This window comes from Carassius gibelio, chromosome B13 (assembly GCF_023724105.1).
Source record: "Carassius gibelio isolate Cgi1373 ecotype wild population from Czech Republic chromosome B13, carGib1.2-hapl.c, whole genome shotgun sequence".
Lineage (NCBI taxonomy): Eukaryota > Metazoa > Chordata > Actinopteri > Cypriniformes > Cyprinidae > Carassius > Carassius gibelio.
Genome location: NC_068408.1, coordinates 28,157,611 through 28,184,147, shown reverse-complemented (window position 1 = coordinate 28,184,147; position 26,537 = coordinate 28,157,611). Strand labels below are relative to the sequence as shown.

General features: G+C 40.2%; 1 protein-coding gene across 1 annotated transcript in view; it reads right to left on the bottom strand.

Annotated features, from left to right (window-relative positions):
* plpp4 (phospholipid phosphatase 4) overlaps nucleotides 1-26,537 on the bottom strand; it is a 216,857-nt gene that overhangs the window by 111,737 nt on the left and 78,583 nt on the right. Inside the window, exon 2 of the mRNA XM_052572136.1 lies at nucleotides 3,514-3,622. Within this exon, the coding sequence (XP_052428096.1) occupies nucleotides 3,514-3,622 (109 nt within the window). The remainder of the gene's footprint in view (nucleotides 1-3,513; nucleotides 3,623-26,537) is intronic.

The following is a 26,537-nucleotide window of genomic DNA, read 5'->3' as shown; positions in this document are numbered from 1 at the left end:
TTGTAGGCAAGTATATTACAAAATGAAGTTATGTATGTACATATATATTGTGTGCAAAATTTAAGTGTATACTAAGTATGTGTGTTAGATAAATAAAGTGTGTGTGTATATAAATATAAAGTGTAGTGTGTCCGCCGTTATTATAAGCTGTTCATAAGATGGATTGCCTGAGAGAAGAAACTGGTCCTGTGTCTGGTCGTTCTAGTGCTCAGTGCTCTGTAGCGTCGACCAGATGGCAACAGTTCAAAGAGGGAGTGTGCTGGATGTGAGGGGTCCAGAGTGATTTTGACAGCCCTTTTTCTCACTCTGGATAAGTACAGTTCTTGAATAGATGGGAGGGTTGTACCGATGATTCGCTCAGCAGTCCGGACTACCCTCTGTAGTCTTCTGAGGTCAGATTTAGAAGCTGAGCTGAACCATACAGTTACTGAAGTGCAGAGGATGGATTCAATGATGGTGGAGTAGAACTGTTTCAGCAGCTCCTGTGGCAGGTTAAACTTCCTCAGCTGGCGGAGAAAGTACAACCTCTGCTGGGCCTTTTTCACGATGGAGTCAATGTGAATGTCCCACTTCAGGTCCTGAGAGATAGTGGTTCCCAGGAACCTGAATGACTCCACTGCAGTCACAGTGCTGTTCATGATGGTGAGTGGGGAGAGTGCAGGGGGGTTTCTCCTGAAGTCCACGATCATCTCCACTGTTTTGAGGGTGTTAAGCTCCAGGTTGTTGAGACTGCACCAGACAGCCAGCTCTTTTACCTCCTGTCTGTAAGCAGACTCGTCACCGTCCTGAATGAGGCCGATGAGTGTGGTGTCATCTGCAAACTTCAGGAGCTTGACAGAGGGGTCCTTAGATGTGCAATCATTAGTGTACAGGGAGAAGAGCAGTGGGGAGAGAACGCAGCCCTGGGGAGCTCCGGTGCTGATTGTACGGGTGCTGGATGTGTATTTTCCCAGCCTCACTAGCTGCTGCCTGTCTGTCAGGAAGCTGTTGATCCACTGACAGACTGAGGTGGGCACGGAGAGCTGATTTAGTTTGGGCAGGAGGAGGTTTGGGATGATCGTGTTGAAGGCCGAGCTGAAGTCCACAAACAGGATCCTCACATAAGTCCCCGGTCTGTCTAGGTGTTGCAGAACATAATGCAGTCCAATGTTTACTGCATCATCCACAGACCTGTTTGCTCTGTAGGCAAACTGAAGAGGATCCAGCAAGGGCCCAGTGATGTCCTTCAGGTGGCCCAGCACCAGTTTTTCAAATGACTTCATGACTACAGACGTTAGAGCCACAGGCCTGTAGTCATTTAGTCCTGTAATTTTGGGTTTCTTAGGGATGGGGATGATGGTGGAACGTTTGAGGCATGAAGGGACTTCGCACAGCTCCAGCGATCTGTTGAAGATCTGTGTGAAGATGGGGGCCAGCTGGTCAGCACAGGATTTCAGACAGGCTGGTGTAACACAATCTGGGCCTGGTGCTTTTTTCCTTTTCTGCTTCCGGAAGACCTGGCGCACCGCATCCTCGCTGATCTGAATTGCAGGTGTGGGGGAGAGGGGGGATGCAGGAGGTGAGAATGGTGAGAGTGCTTGATTGGAGAGGTGTTCAGGATGGGTTGCAGGAGCTGGTAATGGTGTGAACGGTAGTTTGGAGAGGCATTCAGGGCTGGTTGCAGGAGTTGTGAAGGGTGTGAATGGTTTTGTGGGGAGGCGTTCAGGGCAGGTGATAGGTGTTCTTTCAAACCTGCAGTAAAACTCGTTCAGATCGTCTGCCAGTTGTTGATTCTCTACAGTGCTGGGGGGTGGTGTCTTGTAATTGGTGATCTTCTTTAGACTTTTCCACACTGATGCGGAGTCGTTGGAAGTGAACTGAGTCCTTATTTTTTCAGAATAATTCCTCTTTGCCACTTTGATCTCCTTTTCCAATGTGTATTTAGCCTGTTTATACAAGACATTGTCCCCCTTCACGTAAGCATCTTCTTTGGCCTGACGGAGCTGTCTGAGTTTTGCAGTGAACCACGGTTTGTCATTATTGTAAATTAGTTGAGTCTTTGTAGGAATACACATATCCTCACAGAAACTGATATATGATGTTACGGTCTCTGTGAGTTCATCCAGATCGGTGGCAGCAGCTTCAAAAACACTCCAATCAGTGAGGTCAAAACAAGATTGTAAATCCTGCTCTGCTTCATTAGTCCATCTTTTTACAGTCCTTGATACAGGTTTAGCTGATTTTAGTTTCTGCCTGTAGGACGGTATTAGATGAACCAGAAGGTGATCAGAACGTCCCAAAGCTGCTCGTGGAACAGAGTGAAATGCATCCTTTATTGTGGTGTAACAGTGATCCAATATATTACTGTCTCTTGTGGGACAAGTAACATGCTGTCTGTATTTTGGCAGTTCACGGGACAGATTGGCTTTATTAAAGTCCCCGAGAATGATTAAAACAGAGTCCGGGTGTTGTTGTTCTGTCTCTGTGATCTGATCAGCGAGTTTCTGTAAAGCTGAGGTCACATGCGCTTGGGGATGGATGTAAACACTGACCAGAATGAACGAGTGAAACTCCCGCGGCGAATAGAACGGCTTGCAGTTAATGAAGAGTGTTTCGAGATTTGAGCAGCACGCCTTCTTTAACACAGTTACATCTGTACACCACCGTTCATTGATGTAAAAGCATGTCCCGCCACCACGCGATTTCCCCGTTGATTCTGTGTCACGATCCGCTCTAAACAGCTGAAAGCCCGGCAGATGGAGCGCGCTGTCCGGTATGGTGTCATTCAGCCAGGTTTCCGTGAAACACAGAGCAGCAGAGTGTGTGAAATCCTTATTTGTCCGAGAAAGCAGAAGGAGTTCGTCCGTTTTGTTGGGTAGAGAGCGGAGATTTGCCAGATGGATGCTAGGCAACGGCGTTCGAAATCCGCACTTCCTGAGTCTGACGAGCGCTCCCGCTCGCTTCCCCCGTCTGCGCGTCCTAAAGCGCTTGATCAGCGCCGCCACTCCTCCGATAACAACGTTCAGTAAAACGTCTGAATAATTGAAATCCGGTAAAATATCCTGTGGTGTGTTCTGCCGAATGTTCAGCAGTTCTTCCCTGGTGAAACTGATGGCAGGAATATAACTAAAGACAGGACAAACTAACAAAAACACAAAAACATATGCGGAGCTCGTCACGGAGGCAGCCATCCTGTATCGGCGCCAGACGATTTAATAATGTAATAGTTACACTTGTGTTATTTATTGTATTGTGTAACAATTGATAATGAAATACTTTGATGATTACTTTCAGTACACTTTTAAATTATACCGATAAAAGTGGTTAGTAAATAAGACACAGATTATGCAGTGGTTCAGTCTTATTGGTATCTGAAAGCATAATCAAATTAGCCATTATATTTAATAAAACACTGCAACATGCAGAGGCCTGTGACTTATGAATTCTGTGAATGTTTGTATTTCACAGAATTCATCACTAAAGCCATTATGAGTGCACAATTGTTTTGAAATGTGCTGAATGAAGTATACTTACAAACATGACTCTCTTAGGGATGTGGTCTGATTCCACCAGAGGGTTCTTGTAGAGCCATAGTTCCTCAGGTTGGATAACTCTTTCAAAAGGCTCCAGGAACTCTGTGAACCTAAATAAAAGGAAGAAATAATGTCACTGTAAAAAAAATTGCCGTTAAATAACAGTAATTTTCTGGCAGCAGGGGCGCCAGTAAAGTACTGTTAATTTACAGCTCTTAACCATTAATTTACCACTTTTATTTTTTAACAGTATTTTACCGTAAATTCTACCATAGAAATTAACTCCACTCCCACTGCTTCAAACAGTTCGAGTTTTTAAAACTAGCATTCCTACGATGTTAGTACTATGAACTTATTTCATTTGAGTCCACTGAGAAGGAATATTTCTTAATATAACGATGCAAACACTTAATGTGCAGTAATAAAGTAACTAAATACATGACTTTTACTCAAATCACTGCAGCTCATTGTCAGCTGTATTACACATGTATGTGCTGAAGTACTTAACGCAGAGATCATCACTGTATCAGCGACTCCACATTTACTGCCTTTACATAAAGCAGCAGAAAATCAGAAATTGTGGCTCATCATTGACTGAAGCAAAGGCTCTACTCTCCAGCACAATGGTGAACAACAAAACTACATTAAACGATTTCTCTTGTGCAAACACACATTAATACAGCCAAGTTCAGTATTTACTCTCATTATCAGTGTATGACTTTGCCTAGTTTTTTTTCTATGGATGTTCACAAATATTTTAGTTAAATTAACTTTTTTTTCATTTGGTAAATCTGACGTTTACATTTTACAGTATATTACTGTTTTTCCTTGACTTAACGGCAACAAACTGTAGAAAAACACTTTTTTGCTGGCAACCATTAATTTACGGCAAGAAACAGTTGAAAAACAGTTTTTTACTGGCAGCAGGGGCGCCAGTAAATAACTGTTTTTCTACAGTTTGTTTCCTGTAAATTAATTACAGTTTATTACTGTTAAATTATGTTTCATGCTGTTTTTTCTTCATCTTAAATCTTTAACCCTTTAAACCCCACAAGAAAATCCTCAGTTTTAAATGAACACTTATAATGTGTGCACACTACAGAGTGTTAGAGTAACACTGAATCAGTGAAGTTAATGAGATAATTCGGTGATTAATTGATGATTGAGCATTAGTATAAACACCTGCAGAATCACTGAAGGAAAGAGAAACACAAGATCTACAAATGACTTCAGCCACAGCCTTAGATGAAATCAACTGAATAAAAGAATACATCAAATCTCTCAAGATCTGATTAAACAACTATTAAAACAGCTTCACCAGATTCACATTACTAACCAGACTGACTTTATTTCTGTCAGATGTCTACAGAAGAACTTATGGAGAGTTAAATAGGTTTAGGTGTTTTTTTCACTACCATGATGGAGATCAGTGTTTACTTTAGTTGGGCTCTTGAACATGACTTTTCAACAACTAAGTTTTTTTTTTTAACATGCTTTAACAATGCGTCTTTGGAACTTGTTATAGCAAAACAAAAGTACACAGAAGAAAAAAAAATCTGATATTGTTGTTTATATATTGACAAGAACAAACACTATTATTTCTGATCTAATCCCGTGTCTCTTCTCTTATCGAATATTGATATTACAGTATAAGAATGAACACTTCTGAGCCATAAGTTATAAAAGACTGTTAAGAAAATTTCACTCATAATAAAAAAAAAAACCTTTTCTGAAATTTAGACAGAAACATCAAGAATCAGCGTATGAATCACAACAATGGTGACAATCCACAAAATAAATGAACAGATCAGTTCTGAACATCACAACACATGCTACTAAAACTTAAAACAAATGCAAAATTATAAGCACATAAGAATTCAAGAAAATAAGTGAACAATTCAGGGGCATAATTTATTCATGCCCCAATGCATGCTGGGAGTCATGGATGAGTTTTATCCTGTGCTGGTACCCAGCATGCATTGCATCATAAACCTTTTGATTGTCACCATTGTTGAGATTAATATGCTGATTGTTGATGTCTCTCTTTCAGTGTTGTGAGGACTGCTGCCCAAAATATTTAAAGCTCAAAATTTCATTAAATCCATATCCAGATAATCACATTACCGTTCAATCTTATAAAATTGAAAAAACAAACAAAAGAAAAGCGTTATTCACTCATATATTTCAACACCAAATTATGAATTGACTATTATAGCAATAAGTCAGTCTAGTAGATCATGCCTGACAGAAACCGTCATAGTCACTTGACCATGAAGATTAATATTGCTGTAACAGATGTATCATAAAGATACAAATATAACAATGAAACAAAAGTTGAAGTACAAAAGTCAAGGGTCAGGAGCCCAACTAAAGCAAACACTGATCTCCACAATGGTGACGTCAGACGAAACAGTAACATTATCATCTAAATCTCTGTAATTCTCAATAAGATTTTTTGATCTCTGATCTCTGATCTGATAGAAATAAAGTCAGTCTGGTTAGTAATGTGTGAAGTTGGTGAAGCTGTTTGTTGATTGTTTAAATCTTCAGTTGATTTCATCTAAGGCTGTGGCTGAAGTCAGTTGTATTTCATGTGTTTGTCTTGTTATGTTTTTTTTTTTCTTCAGTGATTCTACTCATTAACAGCAGCTGTTGATCATTGTCTGAATTCACTCATTAGTTTTCATTCTCTCTGTCAGGTGGACTATATTAGTAAACTCATGTAGGGAATAGTGAATGAGGGTGTAGGGTGTGATTTGAAACACAGCCGCTGAGTGTCGAATTTGAACTTTGTTATTTTACGATATATAGCAGCAGGCTACTTCTCGAAAACGATGAATATTACCCAGAATGCACTGTTTAAATGAAAAACAGTATTTTACTGTCGAAATTTGGCCGTTTTTTTACAGCGATTTTTAACAGTGTGAACACACACAATTCCTTAAATTTGACACTGACCATGCAAAACAAGGTCTTCAGAGTAAGAAAACAGGCAGGTGAGTTTGATTTATATTTGCAGGACAGCTGCTCTAACTGTGGAACCATTGTATACACATTTAACTCAATGCATCCAAATAAACTTTCAATGGATTTCAATGGATGAATGGGTTTCAATGAGGATTCACAGAGAAATAATCACCAGTGGAAAAAAAGATTTAAGCTGTATCCACTTTATTTTTGACATAAGAGTGGGAATAGATTAAATTTGAATATGCAATGCTTGTCGTGTCAGTATTATTTGATCAAATCAAATCAAATCATAGTTTATTTATAGAGCACCTTTTTAAAACAGCAGGTGTTCACCAAAATGCTGTACATACAAAATAGAATAAACAGTGAAACTAAAAAGCATAAAAAGAATAAAATAAAATAAATCATTAATCATTAATCATTAATCATTGCTCCCGATTATCGTTTGTCATTTCCCTGTGTATTTATACCCTGTCTGTCATAGTATGTGTCACAGAGTCCTTGTAGAGTTATCACGTCAAATGCCTGTCTTGTTCTTGCCCGTGTGTTTTTCTGTCTATTATTATTTGGATTGCTTCTTTGGTTTTGACCCCTTCATGGACTGTTTACGATTTGGATTACCCCTAATAAAAGACATACCCGCATTTGGGTCTCTCACCCTGTTTTCCTGTATCCCGGTCGTGACAATACTGTACTATACAAATATGTTTTTAAATGTAGTTTAAAAACAGAAAGTGAAGGTGCCTGCCTAATGTACAAAGGTAAATTATTCCAGAGTTTTGGGGCCACTACTACAAAAGCATGGTCACCTCTGCTCTTTAATCTTGCATTGGGGGAGACTAAAAGCAGTTGCCCAGCAGACCTAAGTGCTCTGGATGGAGCATATGGCTGTAATAGATCTGAGAGGTATTCAGGAGCAGTGTTATTTAATGATTTATGTCATGATCATAATCATGCACAATTGTTCTTTTGTCTTTTTCTTCTTTTTAATGACACATTTTTTTATTATTCTATTGAGGAACAGATAGCAGCTAATGATGTGGATATTCCTATGGAATACATAGAACAATGAAATCTATGCAATTTAAGTTAATTTGGAAGAAAGCATCTGCCAAATGCATAAATGCACATGTAAAATATCCATTCCAAACCATTTTTTCGTAAAAGAGCATACAAGTTTTAAAGCTAGAAAATCTGCAAATTATAACAACAAACCAGAACACAGACAAAACAAACAAATATACAGTGTTCTTGTTTGCACAGTTATTCACATTATTATTATTATTATTATTATTATTATTTTCTAGAAATTGGTTTTGTTGTTGATGGTTCTGCATGTAAAATGCCATGGAGAATAATGTTTGAATAGCCTTTAAGTTAATAATAAAACAATTATTCTTTAAGAGTGGAGGTCTCAGCTTAACGACTCTAAACCGAGAGGAGACCTAGCTACACTCAACGCCAGAGGCAGGTAATGAGGCTCAGATAAAAAGACTAGGCAGAGCTCTGGGGAGTGGAAGCTTCAGCAGAGCGACTCTCTAAAATCTCATACAGCACGTGCAAAAACTCACTCATGTTCAAGGTCATATTTTAGACCTAGTTTTGACTTATGGTTTATCTATTGCTGGTGTTGAAATATCAGATCAAGCTTTCTCTGACCATAAGTCAATTATTTTTAAGATGTTGACACCACGTAAAGTTGAAAAACCTAGAGCTCAAAGCCAACTACGACGGGCTTTAAATGCCGGAGCAATAGAGCAATTCATAGGTCATTTCTTTAAATTAACCGTTTTTATTTTTTGGATAGTTTTCTCTTAATGTGGACTCCTCACTGGAGGTGCTATATTCTGTTTGTTTATCCCTCTTGGACTTCATGTCAAAAAGTGCAAATTTAGATCCGAGTCCTGATTGAATGATGTGACTCGTGCATTTAGGATAACCTGTAGAAAATTTGAACGAAAATGGAAAAAAGATAAGTTACAGGTATCATTTCAAATGTTACGGGAGTCTCAAGATAATTATCAGAATACCGTACAGATGGCTAAGAGGAATTACTTTGCTGAAGTAATTACAAAAAATAGTAGTAAGCTGCAAGTTTTGTTTATTATAGTAAATTCTGTTTTTAATCCAAAATCAGATGTGCTATTCCATCTGCCACCCATTACTTTTGAGACTTTTTTGGATTATTTGTCCGAAATATCTCAGACATTAAAACTACTACTACACTAGCTGGGGTAATCAAGCAGTCAAAACTAACTGACTGTTCATTAGACATTATTCCAGCTAAATTGATAAAGGAAGCATTTGATGTTCTTGGCCACAGTATTTTAGTCATTATAAACAATAGTCTTTTAATTGGAGTTGTTCCTAAACATTTTAAATACGCTTTTGTCCAAAAAAAAAAAAAAACTAATTTGGACCCTGCTGTTGTATCAAATTACCGGCCTGCCTTTTTTGTCCAATGTTTTGCAGAAGGTCGTTTTTAATCAAATAAATAGATTTTTGATTCAGAACAATATCTTTGAAGTTTTTCAGTCAGGTTTTAGGGCTTTCCACAATACTTAGTACTTTTAAATGACTTACTGACTGCAGTCGACTCAGGGTCTTCAGCAGTTCTGGTTTTACTAGACTTTAGCACTGCGTTTGATACCATTGACCACAACATTTTACTCTCACGTCTAGAAAATTTTGTAGGAATTCAAGGTACAGCGCCTGCATGGTTCAAGTCTTTTCTTTTAAATAGAACTTTTTTCGGTAAATATTGGTCGAGATCATTCACAACCTGCTTCTCTGCTCAGTGGGGTTCCACAGGGGTCCATTCTTGGCCCAATTTTGTATTCCTTGTATTTGCTACCTCTCGGGTCAAAGTTTAGCAAGCATGGAATCCCCTTTCACTTTTATACAGATGATATGCAAATGTATCTCCCTCTAAAAAAAGAACAACAAGAACCTAATAGAGTTGTTGTGTAAATGTATACATGACATTAAATCATGGTTATCTTTACATTTTTTACAACTAAATGAAGAGAAAACTGAAGTTGTGTGGTTTGGAGTTCAAAATAATCTTGATGATCTGGGTGATTTAGCCCCCTTTTGTAAGCCATGAGTCTGAAATTTAGGTTTTCTTTTCGACAGTGATCTCAGGTTTGAGAGACAAATTTATTCTGTCGTTAAGTCTTGTTTCTATCATTTGAGATTAATAGCGAAAGTGAAACCATTTCTGTCCACTCGTGTTCATCTTCAGTTCTCTTTTCACAGCAGTTCAGTCAGTTTACTGTTTGAGAAAATGAATTACTCCGGGATATTGGTTTGTTTGAACTCAGAGGAAGTGTCAGCCACACTTAAAAAGTTAACAGCTTAAGTAATTTGCGGATTAATGCGTATTGGAGACGGGAACCGTTTAAAATGATTCAGTTCGATTTGGTGAACTGTTTCAAAAAGATCCGGTTACATCGAATGGTTCGTTCGCGAACCGGCAAACTGCTTTGTTTTGAATTGTCTTATAACAGACACGGAAGAGAAGACCATGCTGAATAAAGTCGTAGTTTTTGCTATTTTTGGACCAAAATGTATTTTCGATGCTTTAAAAAATTCTAACTGACCCTCTGATGTCACATGGATTACTTTGATGATGTTTTTCTTACCTTTCTTGACATGGACGGTATACCGTTCACACAGCTTCAATAGAGGGACAGAAAGCTATCGGACTAAATCTAATATATCTTAAACTGTGTTCCAAAAATAAACACGGTCTCATGGGTTTGAAACAACATGAGGGTAAGTTATTAATGACATAATTTTGCAAGTTGGGTGAACTAACCCTTTAAAGCAGGGATTCCCAAAGTGTGGTGCGCGCACCCCCAGGGGTACGCGAGCTGCCACCAGGGGGTGCGCGAGAGTAAAAATGTAATGGCAGTCTGTTGTTTTTAAGTGGGATTTTTCCATACAATCAAAAACATGAACAGTAAACACTTCCTTTGTAATCGCTTTTATTTTAAATAAAAACTATAATTTATTAGTTTTCGATGGAAACGTGTCTTCTACGCACTGTTCTTCTTTTATGTACTGCAGGCTAGGCTATATGCATGCCAACTCGTTTCATTCATTCCATAATATATATTATAGATATGCTTAACTGGCTGACAACCTCTCTCCAGAGATGTTTTGCCACATTTCTTCAATTAAGGATGATTGCTTCGTAATATATGGTGTTTCCATTTGCCTGAACTTCTTCAAGTAAGTTGCGAGGCAAACCGAAAATCCAGCACTCTCCTTCACTACTGATAATGTGACTATTCTTATTTCTATGTGTTCATTCGCTGGCATTTTCCACATTTCTTTTTTTCTCCCTTAAAAACAAATTTGTCCATTCTGATGCTCAATTTTACCGAACTAATGGCTGTTGATGGCTATTTGAATTCAATTCTGCAAAAGTGGGCGCTTGTATGTGTTCGTTAAATGAGTAGCTAATGTTATGTGAGTAGGTCTGCTCATGTCTGAAAATAATATATAAAACACAAAATAATTTAAAATAAAAAACATTAGGCTATAGCTTATATTTCTTAATTATTTTTTTAATAAATGTAAAAAAAAAAATATTTGTGAAACTAAAAAAAAACAAAAAACAAAAAAAACATTAATTGTGTTCAGGATAGTGGGGCGCATTTGAATTCGTGGCGGGCCGCGGGTTGAGATGATGATGCTGCTAGCTCCATGGTCATTTAATAGGCCTAGCCTATTGCTACAATGTTTATTTTACGCAGCTGAAAATAACCGTGCTTTCTGTTACTGAGCCTGTATCTGTCACTCGTCCTCTTAAAAGTGGAAGCTTGTGCATAGCTTTGTTGCATTATATTGAAACTTTGTTGATGTTTTTATTGTCATGCGTGTTCTGGTTATTTGCGCATGATTAAACTACTCTATATGGCGATAAAAGAAAGCTTTGTTGTTGTTTTTTTTTTTTTAATTGGGGATTGGGGGTGCGCCAACCCGGTTGGGACATAGAAGGGAAAAAAGTTTGGGAACCGCTGCTTTAAAGATTCGGTGTACCACATGAGACGTTATCTAATCCGATGTGGTGTTCACATGTGCTCGTGCTTCGATTTTGGGACATAAGTGGCTATGATGACATGCAAATTATATTTAGCAAATTGAGAGAGAGAAAAAAATAAATAAAACGGGGTTGCATTAATATTTTTAATAGCTGCTCGCACTTGCTTGGAATTAACAGACCAATATTGAATCTCTAGTGTTCATTCGTGTGCTCAGTCATGTGGCCTGAACACAATCACATACACGCTAAGGCCGTATTCTATCGTACCACTGGTGTGGTCGGGGCCATTAAGTATACCCACTTGTTTTGTTGCTTCGCAAAATCTATAATTTACTATCATGAATTGTTCCCTTTAATGGTGTACCATACAGTTGTGAAACTAATGATTCTTTGTTGTAATTTGTGCATTATCAGTTCTGTCATCTCACATTTCCCCACCGATCATCTACTGAGTGCGCGTGTCCGCTGCAGCGAAAGAACTCCGCTCAGATGCCATCGGGAGCACCGGGACATTTCTGGTCCGGTTGAGTGAGAGCTGATCGCCAAAGTGAGGGAATTCTCCCCCACTTTAGGCACTGTTTCTAAATTACACCAAACTGCAAAAAAGTGTGAGGAGGCGCTACGCATTGCATCTGCCAGCTGCATGCAAGAACAGATTCTCGTTTGCTCAACAATGTAAAGTGATAAACCGCTTCATCCATTCAGATGTGACACAGAATTATTGATATTGTTGTGTCGTGTGACACATGAGAACATTAAAGGTTCTGTAATGTTGCTGGCTGAAAACATCCAGATGAATGTTAATGGCATGAAGAGGAAAACTGGAAAACACCGAAGCATGTCAATTCAGCAAGGGGAAATAACTGTAGCCTAAGACCTTCTTTAATGCAGCTCTGAAATTAATTGTATTATGATTAAAAAAATATATAAATTTAAATGGTAAAATACATGATTCTCACCAAGCTTTGTTAACACATGAATCACGAGAGGGCAGCTTATGAATGCAGATAGTGCTTGCAATGAGCTATCTTACAACATTTACAAATGGGTTTATGAATCTGTAATAATTAATACAATGAAAGCCAAATTTTGGTCAAGTGTTCTTATTGAGCTATTCACTTTCATAGGCTGCATCCGAAAACTGAAAAATGGTGCCTTCGGAGGTCGCATTCCAAGGTAGGAAGGCTTCAAGGCACGTCCGAAATCAATGTCATCTTCATTTCCTTTCTCCTGAGATGACTTCATCTGGCCGGTTTTTGAAGGCAGCATAGATGTATCCTTCGCTGCCTTTGATATCCCAAAATCCCATGCGTTCCATTCTGTGACAGTTAAGCCAAAAAAAAATAAAGATGGCGTCTGAAAGTTGCGGTCGGTGGTCAGTTTGTGTGTAAATGTATGTTTCTGAACAACTTTTTCCACTTATGTAATTTCTAGCGAGAAATTAATATTTCAGTAATAAAATATCCACTTAATTATAACCAAAGCTCTCTATATTTTGCTGTAGATCATTAAACCATTACTCCGCCACAGAAGCCTGTCCGAAATCCGTTTCATGAGGTGCCTTCGGGAAAAAAAGCTGCCTGCAAAGTCACTGACAGATTAGACAGCTAGACAGCAAGCCAGCAAGTGGAATTGTATAATCTTTGTCCACTATTTCCCAGTCGCTACTGTAGTGTACTGTAGTGTCTCCTAATCACTGAATGCACAGCGTTGCCGACATCACATTCCCATTCTGATGACCGACTATTGATGTGATTACATGGGTACAAATAATCAGTTTAACATATTTACATGGCAGGATTTTAACTTGGTTTGGTTATAGAAGGTTATCCTACCTCTCAACAGATGACCATTTCAGTTTAGGCATTTTTATTCTGACGGAGATGTTTCTATGGAGCATTTTCATTCATACTGGACGCCATTCTAAGTTTCTGAAGGGTGCATGCTTCCCCTGCTGGACTACCACCCTCTGTTATGCAACCTACAGCATTAATGCATATTACATGTTCCTCCTGCCGCAGCAAGGGGTTGTATGTATTAAAAGTTTGCTTAAAGGGGGGCTACAATAGTGTTTCATGGATTCAGAGTTGTTCAGTGTTAAAGAGACGGATTTTCATGCTAAACATGGCCAATTCGGATGAGTGGAGAAATCTTATTTCTGGGTGGTACAAGTTTCTGTAGTTTTTTCAATGATGGATTCATGACGTATACGATGGTGGAACTCCTTATGAGCATTTCTCTAGGGAAAGCATGCCCATGCACATCTTGACCAGAGGAGAGCGAGACCTCGCTCGTAAACACGCTTCATCAGGAAATCGTTGGCAGCGCTGCATAGGATTTGTTTGAGAATGTCTCCAAATAAGTGTGTTTTGGATGTGAGGGGAAAGTTTACCACGTTCAGCTTCTCAAAGAGCCTAGCGTTACATGGACCGTGGATGCAGTTGCTTTTCTGGGGCAGCAATGGAGTGTAGTAAGTGTTGTTCTCGTCATTTTAGTGATGAATGTTTTATAAACGAGACCAGGTTGACACTAGATTTGCAAATCTTTTGCTATTAAAACATGGTAGAAGACCCCAGTCAGGTAAGTACAACTGCATCAGATTTCTGTCTTTGTTGGAAATCAGCACATAAGTGAATATATGTTATGGAAACAACACAAATCAGTATTATAGCTCCGCCCACAGCATGCCTCCAGGAGCTTGGTTTTTCCAGAGAGAATCGGAAGCTGTATTTTTGTTTTGCAGATATGACCAGGCTGGGGACTTTTGGAGATGGGGATTCATACTGCTCTGTAGGTACTCGGGATTGGCATGAGATTTAAGTATTTTAAGAAACATGTTTGTTGCACATCCTCAGTTGCTTAACTTGGGGTGACGCTTCCCCCTTTGTGATTTTTACACCATGGTAGATACATAAAATTGGATAATACTGCCATCATATCAGACTGCTGCTGCTAGGGGCGTATGCTTCCCCTTTACAATCACAGTTGCTTAAGCATTTTAAGAAAATACTTGTTGCACATCCTCTATTGCTTAACTTTGGGTGACGCTCCCACCGCCGCCCCCACCTTAATGTGATTTTTCAGCATGTTAGACTTAAATTGAATGATATACAAACTGCCATCGTATTAGGCTGCTGCTGCTGCCAGGGGTGCATGCTTCCCCCTTAATGGGATTTTTCAGCATGTTAGACTTAAATTGAATGATATACAAACTGCCATCGTATTAGGCTGCAGCTGCTGCTAGGGGTGTATGCTTCCCCCATACAGTTCTCTCAAATATTTTGCATAAGCAGCTAAGCAACATGCTTGTTGTATGCTTCTCTCCGAGTTTGGGTGATGCTTCCCCCATAAATACAGTATCAAGCAACATTTCTCAATGCTGGCCATTCCAATTGCATCAGTTGTGTTGGGGAGTTTTGGCATATGGTTGTTTTGGGGTTTGTCTTGCTGATCTCCGCGCTCTGTCCAAGCATGGCTGCATGGACAGGTGTGTGGAGTGTTGCCCAGAACATAACCATACCGCCAACACTAACTGTATGCAATTATAATTGTCATAATTATACTTGACGCAAGTGGTCCTGATTGAAATCGAGCATCGCGTTAGTTCAGTCAGGCCATATTAGTCACGCTTGCATCAGCTGACAGTCAACTGTTCCTGAAGTGTACCAATCCAGTCTTGACACCTATCACCTGCAGTCTATTTAAATTCCCATTATTCAGTGTCTCTTCCATCGCATTGCTGCTTGCAATTAACTCCCTCCTCCAACCCCAACTCCACCAACTGAACCTGTAATCCGATCTAACTTGTTCTTTCTTTACAGTGTCTTCATTGGAAGCAGTCTCTATGACATTTTGTTTACAACTCATGTAATTGTGAATTGTAATTATATATGCTTATAATGGTTCTGTCCTGTACCCCAGGGGGGTTTGTCTTGCTGCTCTCCCCGCTCTGTCCAAGTATGGCTGCATGGACAGGCGTGTGGAGTGTTGCACAGAACATAACAATACCGCCAACACTAACTGTATGCAATTATAATTGTCATAAATATACTTGACGGAAGTGGTCCTGATTGAATGAGCTTTTGTAGCGATAGCTCCTAAACTCTGGAATGATCTAAAGATCTAAAGAGTGGTGGTCTCTGTATAATGACTCTCTAAACTGAGAGGAGACCTGGCTCCACTCAGCACCAATGGCAGTTAGCGAGGCTCGAAGAAAGAGCCAACAAACTCATATCCCTGCCAACGACAGAACTCTGAAGAGCAGAGGCTTCAGCAGGATGACTCTCTAAAATGAGAGGAAGCCTAGCACTCAACCCTCTTAGAGAAAGCCAAACACCTAGCCACAATCAGCATCAAAGGACTTGAATGCTGACTCAGCATCAAAGAACGACTCTCTTAAACAAGAAGAAACCTAGCAATGCTCAACCCTGGCAGGGGAGCTCATAATAGTGGAGGTCTCAGCATAACGACTTTCTAAAGTGAGAAGAGACCTGCCTACAGTGCCAGAGGCAGTAAGCGAGGCTCAAAGAAAGAGCCTACAAACATTTATTTGTAGGAGTCTACCTAACAATAGTACTGTCCAAGCAGAGCTATGGAGAGCGGAAACTTCAGCAGAATGACATTCTTAAATGAGAGGAAACCTACACACACTCAATCCTATTTTGAGCTCTTAGGAGTGGAGGCCTCAGCATAACGACTCTCTGAGAGGAGACTTAGCCACACTCAGCATCAAAGGCAGTTAGTGAGGCAGTTCGCGATTGTACATGTTCATGAGTGTCATTGGCAGCACACAATCACAGATGGCATGCTTCCCACCCTCCACTCAATGCGATTTCAGCCCCTTCTAGAAATATAAATGCTCCCCTTCATAGGTGCCCTGATGCCGGCTTTGTCCCCCAGGCAAAATGTCAAGTTACACATGAAATTTGTATGCAATTGCATGCAGAAAATTATTCTACCCCCTGTAGAATATTATTGAAATAATGTCTTGAATATTACAGCAATCTCTGTGAAAGAGCAAGTCTAATGTAAATAAGGGGCTTTCAGATTGAAAGTTAGTGTGTCACAGTGTCTGTTCTGTGTTTCCCTGGGTGTGCACTAGTGGTCTCACTTCCCCATAGTCACCCTATGGTTTTGGACTGCTTTCGTTGTTTTTGACCTCCTGCCTGTTTTGGATTTGCTTTGGATTACCCTATTAAAACACTGCAATTGGATCTCTCGTTTCATATGTGCATTCGTAACAGAAGGACTCCATTATGCCCAGATCCAGCAGTGTGGGATTTCGTATCCGTTTCCCAGCCAACATGGAGGAGCCGAGGGGGAGGTTCCTTAATCTAATCACCCTCCTTCAAGAGGGGAGTGAGGTGGGTGGTTTGGCGCAAATATTCTGGACCATGGCAGTAGGAATGGGGTACAATGATGAGGCACTTAAAGACCCTTTTAACGCCTGCCTGGATAACCCTGTACCTGAGTGGGAGATGAAGGGGCTGGAGATCCTGGACTTTTGGGGGTTCACCATGTACCTACACCATCGGTCTCAGTGGGATACCCCAGCCAGACCTGTGTCTCCAGACAGGAGGGCCGCTGCCCAGTTCCACTGCACAAGGTGGTCGCCAACCCAGCGTCACTGCACAAGATGGCCACCAGGCCAGAGCCACTGCCCAAGATGGCCACCGGCCCAGCGAAACTGCACAAGATGGCCGCCAGCCCAACGCCACTGCACAAGATGGCCGCCAGCCCAGCGCCACTGCACAAGATGGCCGCCAACCTAGCGCCACAGCACAAGAGTGGCTGCCAGCCCAGTGCCACAGCACAAGATGGCTGCCTGCCCAGCGCCACTGCACAAGGTGACCGCCAGCCCAGTGCCCCTGCACAAGGTGGCCGCCAGCCCAGCGCCACTGCACAAGATGGCAGCCGGCCTAGTGCCACTGCACAAGATGGCTGTTGGCACAGTGCCACTGCACCAGATGGCAGCCACAGGTGACCGTCCAGAGTCGAGTCAGATCCCAACTGACCTGGTCCCCACTGATTTCCCACAGTCGAGTCAGGTCCAAGTGGTCCCTCCAGAGTCGAGTCAGGCCCCGTTGACCATCCTGAGTCAGGTCAAGTCACCATTAACACTCATGAGTCAAGCACAACCACAGTTAGACCTCATGAGTCAAGTCAAGTCACCAGTGTTCTTCATGGGCAAGGTCAAGTCACCAATGATCTTCATGAGCAAAGGCAAGTCACCAATGATCTTCATGAGCAGAGTCAGGTCACCAATGATCCTCATGAGCAGAATCAAGTCACCAATGATTTTCATGAGCAGAGTCAAGTCACCATTGATCTTCCTGAATCCAGTCTAAACTAATTAATTAGTTAATTGCACTCAGCTGTCTCCACTTTCATCATCTTTTTTACCTGTCCATATAAACCAGCCAGTCTCTATCTGTTTCATGGAGTCCTTGTTTTCCTTCACCAGGCTTTTTCATGTTCCCTTGTGTTTTTCATGTTTCTTGTTTTTTGGACTGCTTTCATTGTTTTTGACTTCCTGCCTGTTTTGGATTTGCTTTTGGATTAACCTATTAAAACACTGCAATTGGATCTCTCGTTTCGTGTGTGCATTCATAACACAGTGGGCCTACCTTATGACACAATGTGTACAATGGTTTCTACCTGGTTTCATGAGTTTGGACAGTGGTGTTTACTGCATTTAGACTTGGAGGCTACAGTGGCAATGCGGAAGTTTAGGAACGCCTTAAAGAATCTGTGAAAATGTGTATAATTTAAAAAAAATAAGAGATCATACTAAATGCATGTTATTTTTTATTTAGTACTGTCGTGAGTAAGATATTTTACATAAAATATGTTTGCATATGAGAATGAGAGAATGAGCTTTATAGCCAGGTAAATTTACACATATGAGTGTTGTATGTTCCACAGTTATTATCAAGTGTTCATTATAGATGGACTGCCTGGGGGAAGAAACTCTTCCTGTGTCTGGCCGTTCTGGTGCTCTGTGCTCTGTAGCGTTGACCAGATGGCAACAATTCAAAGAGGGAGTGTGCTGGATGTGAGGGGTCCAGAGTGATTTTGCCAGCCCTTTTGCTCACTCTGGATAAGTACAGTTCTTGAACACAGGGCAGGGTTGTATCGATGATTCGCTCAGCAGTCCAGACTACCCTCTTTAGTCTTTTGAGGTCAGAATTAGAAGCTGAGCTGAACAAGAAAATTACTGAAGTGCAGAGGATGAATTCAGTGATGGTGGAGTAGAACTGTTTCAGCAGCTCTTGTGGCAGTTGGAAGGAAGTACAACCTCTGCTTGGCCTTTAACACAATGGAGTCAACGTGAATGTCCCACTCCAGGTCCTGAGAGATAGTGGTGCCCAGGAACCTGAATGACTCTACTGCCATCACAGTGCTGTCCATGATGGTGAGTGGAGTGAGAGCAGGGGGGTTTCTCCTGAAGTCCATTATCCCCACTGTTTTGAGCGTGTTAAACTCCAGGTTATTGAGAGTGCACCAGACAACCAGCTTTTTAACCTCCTGTCTGTAAGCAGACTTGTCACCGTCCTGACTGAGGTTGATGAGTGTGGTGTCGTTTGCAAACCTCAGGAGCTTGACAAGGGGGTCCTTAGATGTGCAATCGTTAGTGTACAGCGAGAAGAGCGGTGGGGAGAGAACGCAGCCCTGGGGAGCTCCGGTGCTGATTGTACAGGTGCTGGATGTGTATTTTCCCGGCCTCACTAGCTGCTGTCAGGAAGCTGTTAATCCATTGACAGACGGAGGTGGGTAAGGAGAGCTGAGTTAGTTTTGGCAGGAGAAGGCTTAGAATGATAGTGTTAAAGGCCAAGCTGAAGTCCACAAACAGGATCTTCACGTAAGTCCCCGGTCTGTCTAGGTGTTGCAGAACATAATGCAGTCCAATATTTACTGCATTGTCCACAGTTCTGTTTGCTCTGTAGGCAAACTGAAGAGGATCCAGCAAGGGTCTGTCACAGACGGGAACACAGGAGACGGAAGATCCAAGGGCAGTGTGGTTTATTAAGGGTAATCCAAATCAGAGTCAAAAACAAGCCGGGGTCATAACCAACATCATTCCAAATGGAAACAAACAAACAAACAAACAAACAAACAAACAAACAGGAACTCAAGGACTAGGAAACTAGGTTACGGAAAGTAAGGACTCCATGACAAAAACAGATTCAGAACGGTTTAAATAGGCAGGATAATGACTATGAAAGTGAAGACACCTGAGTGCAATTGACAGGTGTGCAATTACCGTGATGAAGGGACAAGGCTTTGTGGGAATTGTAGTGCCTGCGGTGAGGTGCCTTTGGGGGAGTGAGACCACTATTGGACACACAGGGAAACAGAGACCAGACAGCGTGACAGGGTCCAGTGATGTCCTTCAGGTGGGCCAGCACCAATTTTTCAAATTACTTCATAACCACAGATGTTAAAGCCACAGGCCTGTTGTCATTTAGTCCTGTAATTTTGTATTTCTTTGGGATGGGGATGATGGTGGCGATGGTCCACAACACAAAAAATTGCTGAAATTATTAAAATAGGAAAATTGTTTGTTGTATGTAATAAACACATAGTGATTATTATGAGTTTGGACAGTGTTAAATGGGAGGTGTTTACTGCATACAAGCTTCAAGGTTATGTCTCAAGCACAGTGAATGCAAACATGCGTGCTGCTTTGTCGTAGACTATGTCGTTACATCCGAGGGAGGTGATAGGAAGTCATAGGTGTAAACAGGCATGGCGCCAGAATTTTTTCTCTACCAGTGCTAAGCAGGGGCTTTTTTGTGGGGTTTTTTTTAGCACAAGTAGCAAGATTTGGGGGTACTATCTACAAAAATGAGTTAGTACAATTAAGGGGAAAAAAAACAATTGTTGAGTAAATCTTAGAAAGGACAAAGTAAATTTACTTAAACAACATAATTGTAACGTTCAATTTAACTCACTGACCCCTCTTCTGTTCTCCAAAAGGCTGAAAAGGACCAACTTAAATACTCTAAACTCCCACCAGTATAGGAACTGGACTAAACCACCTCTGTGGCTTGATAGCAATAAAGAAGGAAGAAGTGGCTTGATAGCAATAAAGAAGGAAGAAAATAATAATAATAAAATAAAGCATTGATCTCATGTTTAAAAGGAAACCAGGACATCAATTGAAATCATAGACTGTATAAAAACATGGAAGTAATGTCCATGACATCACCCATTGGTTTCCGAAGAGGGTTTTTGAAGCGAAGTGAAAGTGACATTCAGCCAAGTATGGTGACCCATACTCAGAATTTGTGCTCTGCATTTAACCCACCCGAAATGCACACACACAGAGCAGTGAACACACACACACACACTGTGAGCACACACCTGGAGCAGTGGGCAGCCATTTATGCTGCAGCGCCCGGGGAGCAGTTGGGGGTTCGATGCCTTGCTCAAGGGCACCTAAGTCGTGGTATTGAAGGTGGAGAGAGAGCTGTTCATGCAATACCGCCGCCCACAATTCCGTCCGGCCCGAGACTCGAACTCACAACCCTTCGATTGGGAGTCCGACGCTCTAACCATTAGGCCACGACTTCCCCACGACTTGCCGTCGCAATCTTGGCAGCACGTCACCACACTTCACTCAAGGATAATCGAAAATGGGCAAAAAGGCGGGATCTGGATTCTGAAGCAACGCTCACCTACCTCGACGGTGGTGACATCAGTCGCAATCTACCTGTCACTCAAGTGGCCATGCCAATTAATTATGCCGACTTTAAGGAGTTCTTACAAAAATTCACCCCCTCACAGTTGTCATGAAGGGCAAAATTAGCTATATAGACCAAAAAATTTTTTGGAACAAGGCTGTAAATGTGTTTTCTGCTGTAAATTTGGCCATTTTAAGATGGGTTTTCTTATGGGATTGACTCCATTTTGGAGCCAGCCTCTAGTGTACAGTCAATGAATTACAGTTTAAGTCAATTCCTTGTTGACTTCACGAGATAAAGAATGAAGTTGCTGCTTGATTGAAACAGACAATAAACAGTTATAGAAAATGCCACTAATAAGTATAATAGCTAAGAATGTTTTCTTATTTAGTCAATTTTTCCAATTTTTCCAAAGAAAACGCCAAAAAAATACAAAAATAAATCATTGGGAGATTCCGGCACTTTTCAATGCATGACCTTGAAAGCGCCCCTCCCCCCTGGGAAACCCCGATCCAACCTCAAGTGACCAGCAGCATCTAAAGCAATGGCAGACAACAAATACAATCGTCTTTACTCCTCAAACTAACAAATAACCAGTATAGTAAACAAAACAAAGATGTTATGTCCTTATTTAATGAAAAACAAACAGGTAAAGAAGCATGTTGTGATGATATAAATGTATGGCTGTAAAACTTCAGATAGGCAGAGATTCGATTCAATTCACAATTCATAGGTTTTCAATTTTTTGCAAACTTAGAAAGATTCAATTCATCAAATGCAAAAAAAAAAAAAAAAAAAAATAGACAAAGGATCTGCTTTGCTCCCTTTATTTCAAAAAGTTAAAAATAGCAAAGTTTCGGTCAAAGACCTTCATCAGACAAACACACACACAAACATAGGTAATTGTTCATTAAGTACTCACAGATTCAAACAGTTTCAATTAATGACACTGTTAATAATCAAAATCAATCAAGTGAGCAGCTACAGTATATCACGTTAAAAAAAAAATGCCTCAATACAGACAACACCCAAACACTCACCCATCTTTTTTAAATTACTTTCAAGTCCTAGAATTGATGCACGCATAAATATATAAAATACATTTAAGTACAAAACAAGACCATATCAACAAAATTCACTCTTAAAGGGTTAGTTCACCCAGATAGCAAAATTATGTAATTAATAACTTACCCTCATGTTGTTCCAAACCCGTAAGACCTCCGTTTATCTTTGGAACACAGTTTAAGAAATTTTAGATTTAGTCCGAGAGCTCTCAGTCCCTCCATTGAAGCTGTGTGTACGGTATATGGTCCATGTCCAGAAAGGTAAGAATCAAGAATCATCAAAGTAGTCCATGTGACATCAGAGGGTCAGTTAGAATTTTTTGAAGCACAGAAAATACATTTTGGTCCAAAAATAGCGAAAACAACGACTTTATTCAGTATTGTCTTCTCTTCCGTGTCTGTTGTGTGAGAGAGTTCAAAACAAAGCAGTCTGGATATCCGGTTCGCGAATGAATCATTCAGTTCACCAAATCGAACTGAATCGTTTCAAACAGTTCGCATCTCTAATACGCATTAATCCACAAATGACTTAAACTGTTACCTTTTTGTCTTTTTTATGATGCCATGTTCAGTTTTATGTGTTTCATTTTTAATTTTATGAAAGCTTCAAGCGCAGATAAGACACATGCCTTTGGTGTGAGAGACCCGTGTTCGAATCCACCGTGAGACACCAATGTGTCCCTGAGCAAGACACTTAACCCCTAGTTGCTCCAGAGGCGTGCGACCTCTGACATATATAGCAATTGTAAGTCGCTTTGGATAAAAGCGTAATCTAAAAGTTGTCTAATATTGGTCAGTTATATCACCAACATGTAGAATCTCATGGTTTATTTCCTTCAAAGTATTTCTACAATTCGTTTTCCTTGTTTATTTTGATTTATTTTCAGTTTGGTGTTGGCATTTGACAAACATTTAAATTTAATGGATACACTGCTTCCAGTGTTGGTGACTCCTGTTCGATTCTTAACTTTGATTTCTTTGTCCCCTTGAAAAGACTTCACACATCCTGAAACACAGAGAACAATATGTCATTGGAATCAGTTTCTAACAACCTTACAGGTGAAAGTAACCATTAAGTCACGTTTCCACTGCTGGAACTTTACCCAGGAACTAGGGAGTTTGGGCTGGTACTCTGTGTGTTTCCACAGCAGGAACCAGGATTTAAACAAAGTTCCGGTAAAAAAAAAAATGGCCCCCAGAAAGTCCCTTCTGGAGAGGTAGTACTTTTCAAAGGTTTAAAATATTTGGGGGCGCTAAACATGCGGATTGGATGAGTTAACGGTTGAGTTGTGATTTTTTGATGTGTCATTGTTTAAAGAACAAAATAGGCAGTTTATTTATAAAGACAGCGCTAATTTAAAAATTAGTTTTGCCGATTTCGGAGCTCAGTACTCATGTTACTCTATGAGAATAATGTTGACTTGCCTAGTCCTTCTGACATTTGCTGGTGGCTCTGATGTCTCTTTAGTGGCTAAACATAAAGTATCATTTGTTTTGGGTAAATCTAATAGGTCATCTTTGGTCTTTATTCAATTGATCTATTAATAGGTTAAAATTAAAATAAGAAGAGGCAATACTGTTTGATACAATATTTCGTTTCTTTGTAATGTAGCCTGTATACACATTTCCTTTAACTACTTTCTGGGTGTATTAATATGTTTAAATGAAAATGAAAGGAAGCAGTGGTATTTGATATCATATTTCTTCTTATTGTAAATACTGTATACAGTGTGGAAAATTGCAGTAGCCAAGGCGAGCTGACTGATGTCATCAAGTACGCTGCTGTTTGCAGAATTACTTGCGTCATCTCGTCTGGGGGAGACCACAACTTGGAAAGTCCAACTATCGAGGATTCTAGTCCGAAATTTTCATACTTTGTATTGAGAAACACGGGCAGACCTAAATCACCAGACTATTTCTTCATGGGTACTTTTGACCGCGGTGGAAACGCAGAAAGCAATAGGTCTGGGTGGAAAAAAGTTCCTGCATAAAAAGTTCTTGGTACAGTTGTTCTGGGTAATTTCGGGGCATTAGTTAAACAAAATATTAAATCATGCATCCATGCTTCCATTGTTGTATAGTTACTCAAATATGATCCCAAGTTATTAATGTAGTCTTGTAAGAAGTAGTAATAATAATAATAATAATAATAAATTCTCTCAAACAACCATGAGATCAGATTTCCGATCAGATGAATGTGTAATATGACACATTTGCTTTGAACAATTTTTATTGTAATATCAGTTTGATTATTTTGATGCTAGCATTTAGACTAGCATGTAGTGATGTGTCGTTCTTGAATGATTCATTCATTTTGAACGAATCTTTAATGTGACTCGGGAAGAACGAGTCGTCTCGAGGGGTGATTTTTTTTCAGTCATGCAAGTGCAATATTCTATAGGTTCTGTTCCACTAGTAGTAATTCACCTGTGTCAGTCAATGCCGTCTTGAGCCGGAAAGAGAATTGATTATTTCATAGTTCGGGTCTTTCGGGATTTTGACTCTTTCCCTTATCACGTGACAGACCCATACACTAAACCAATGAAATCTGAGCCGGAAAGAGAATTGATTAGTTAATCTCATGAGTCTTCGGGTCGAGTCGTACCTTAATCACGTGACAGTCCCTCTGATGTCTGATGTCTCTGGTGTCTTGAGTATTCAGAGTTGTTGACAGTGTTAAAGAGATGGATTCTCATGCTTAACATGGCCAAAGATTAAAAAAAAATATTTAGAAGAATGACTGAGAATTTCTGTGCTGAAAATCTTACTTCGGGGTTGGTACAAGTTTCGGCTGGTTTTTTTCGATCATGGATCTTATGACGTAGACGAGAACGGAAGTCCTTATATGAGCATTTCTCCCGGAAAAGCGCTTCCGCGCACACACATTGAACAGAGGAGAGCGAAACCGTGCACATCAATGCGCTTCAAAATTGTTGGCAGCACTGCATACGATTTGTTCAAGAATGCCTCCAAATAAGTGCATTTTTGGATGTGAGGGAAAGTTTATCGTGTTCAGTTTCCCCAAGAACTCAGCGTTACTTGAACAGTGGATGCAGTTTGTTTTTCCGGGGCAGCAATGGAGTGTATCAAGTGCATTTGTGTGTTCTGGTCATTTGAGTGACAAATGTTTAATAAAAAAGGCCCAATTCAATGCTGGATTTACACATTGTTTGCTATTAAAACATGGAGCTGTCCCTGTGATAAAAACCCCATTCATGTAAGTACAATTGCATCAGATTTCTGTATTTTGTTGGAAATCAGCACATAAGTGAATTTATGTTATCCGCTCATGGTACGCTTCCAGGAGCTCGGCTTTTTCCGGAAAGAATTGGACAGCTGTATTTTTCTTTTATAAATATGATAAAACTAAAGACTTTTTGGATATGTGAAGGATGCAGTACTACTCTATAGGTACTCAAGATTAACATGAGATTAGGTGAAACTGTGTATGTTATGTACCCTTTAAGACCAAGAGTTCTTAAAAATTGGCCAAATGGAAATATGTAAAGGGCCTAAAACTGATCCCTGGGGAACACCAGAGTGCACCACACCGGCCTCAGACTTGCAATCACCCATCACAACAAACTGCTTATGATCATAGAGGTAGGACTTAAACAACTTTAATGCAGAAACAGAAACTCCAAAGATAGTCTCTAAACAGGTGATTAAAATGGAGTGATCTATAGTGTGAAAAGCAGCACTAAGATCAAGTAGAATCAGAATAGGCAGACGTACAGAATCAGAAGCCATTAACAAGTCATTAGTGACCTTAAGCAGCTTGTTGATTGAGTGAAATGGTTGTTTGCTGACAATTATCTGAGAAAAATAAACAGATCTAGCTGACACAATTTCAGCCTAATATTCAAGTAAGCTGTCTTTCCTGGCCTGGTGATGAACAGTTAAACCTGATATACGCCATCTACACTCCATTTTGCGACACAAAGACTTCATAGCACTCAGATCATCATTGTACCAAGGAACAGAGCATGCAAAAGAAACACATCATGATTTCAAAGGTGTCAGCGTGTCCAGGCTAAATAAGAGAACAGAATTTAGCACAGAAACATTATCATCCATATCATCAGATAGAGAATTACAACTTAAAAAAGAGTCAATAAAATCTAAAGAATCAGTGGGCTCAATAGAGCTCCACTTGCGATAATTAATGATGTGAGAAGCGGTAGTGTTTATGACAGGTAATTCCTGTCATGAATATAGAATAAATATAGACAAAACGTATTTTGTTATTGTG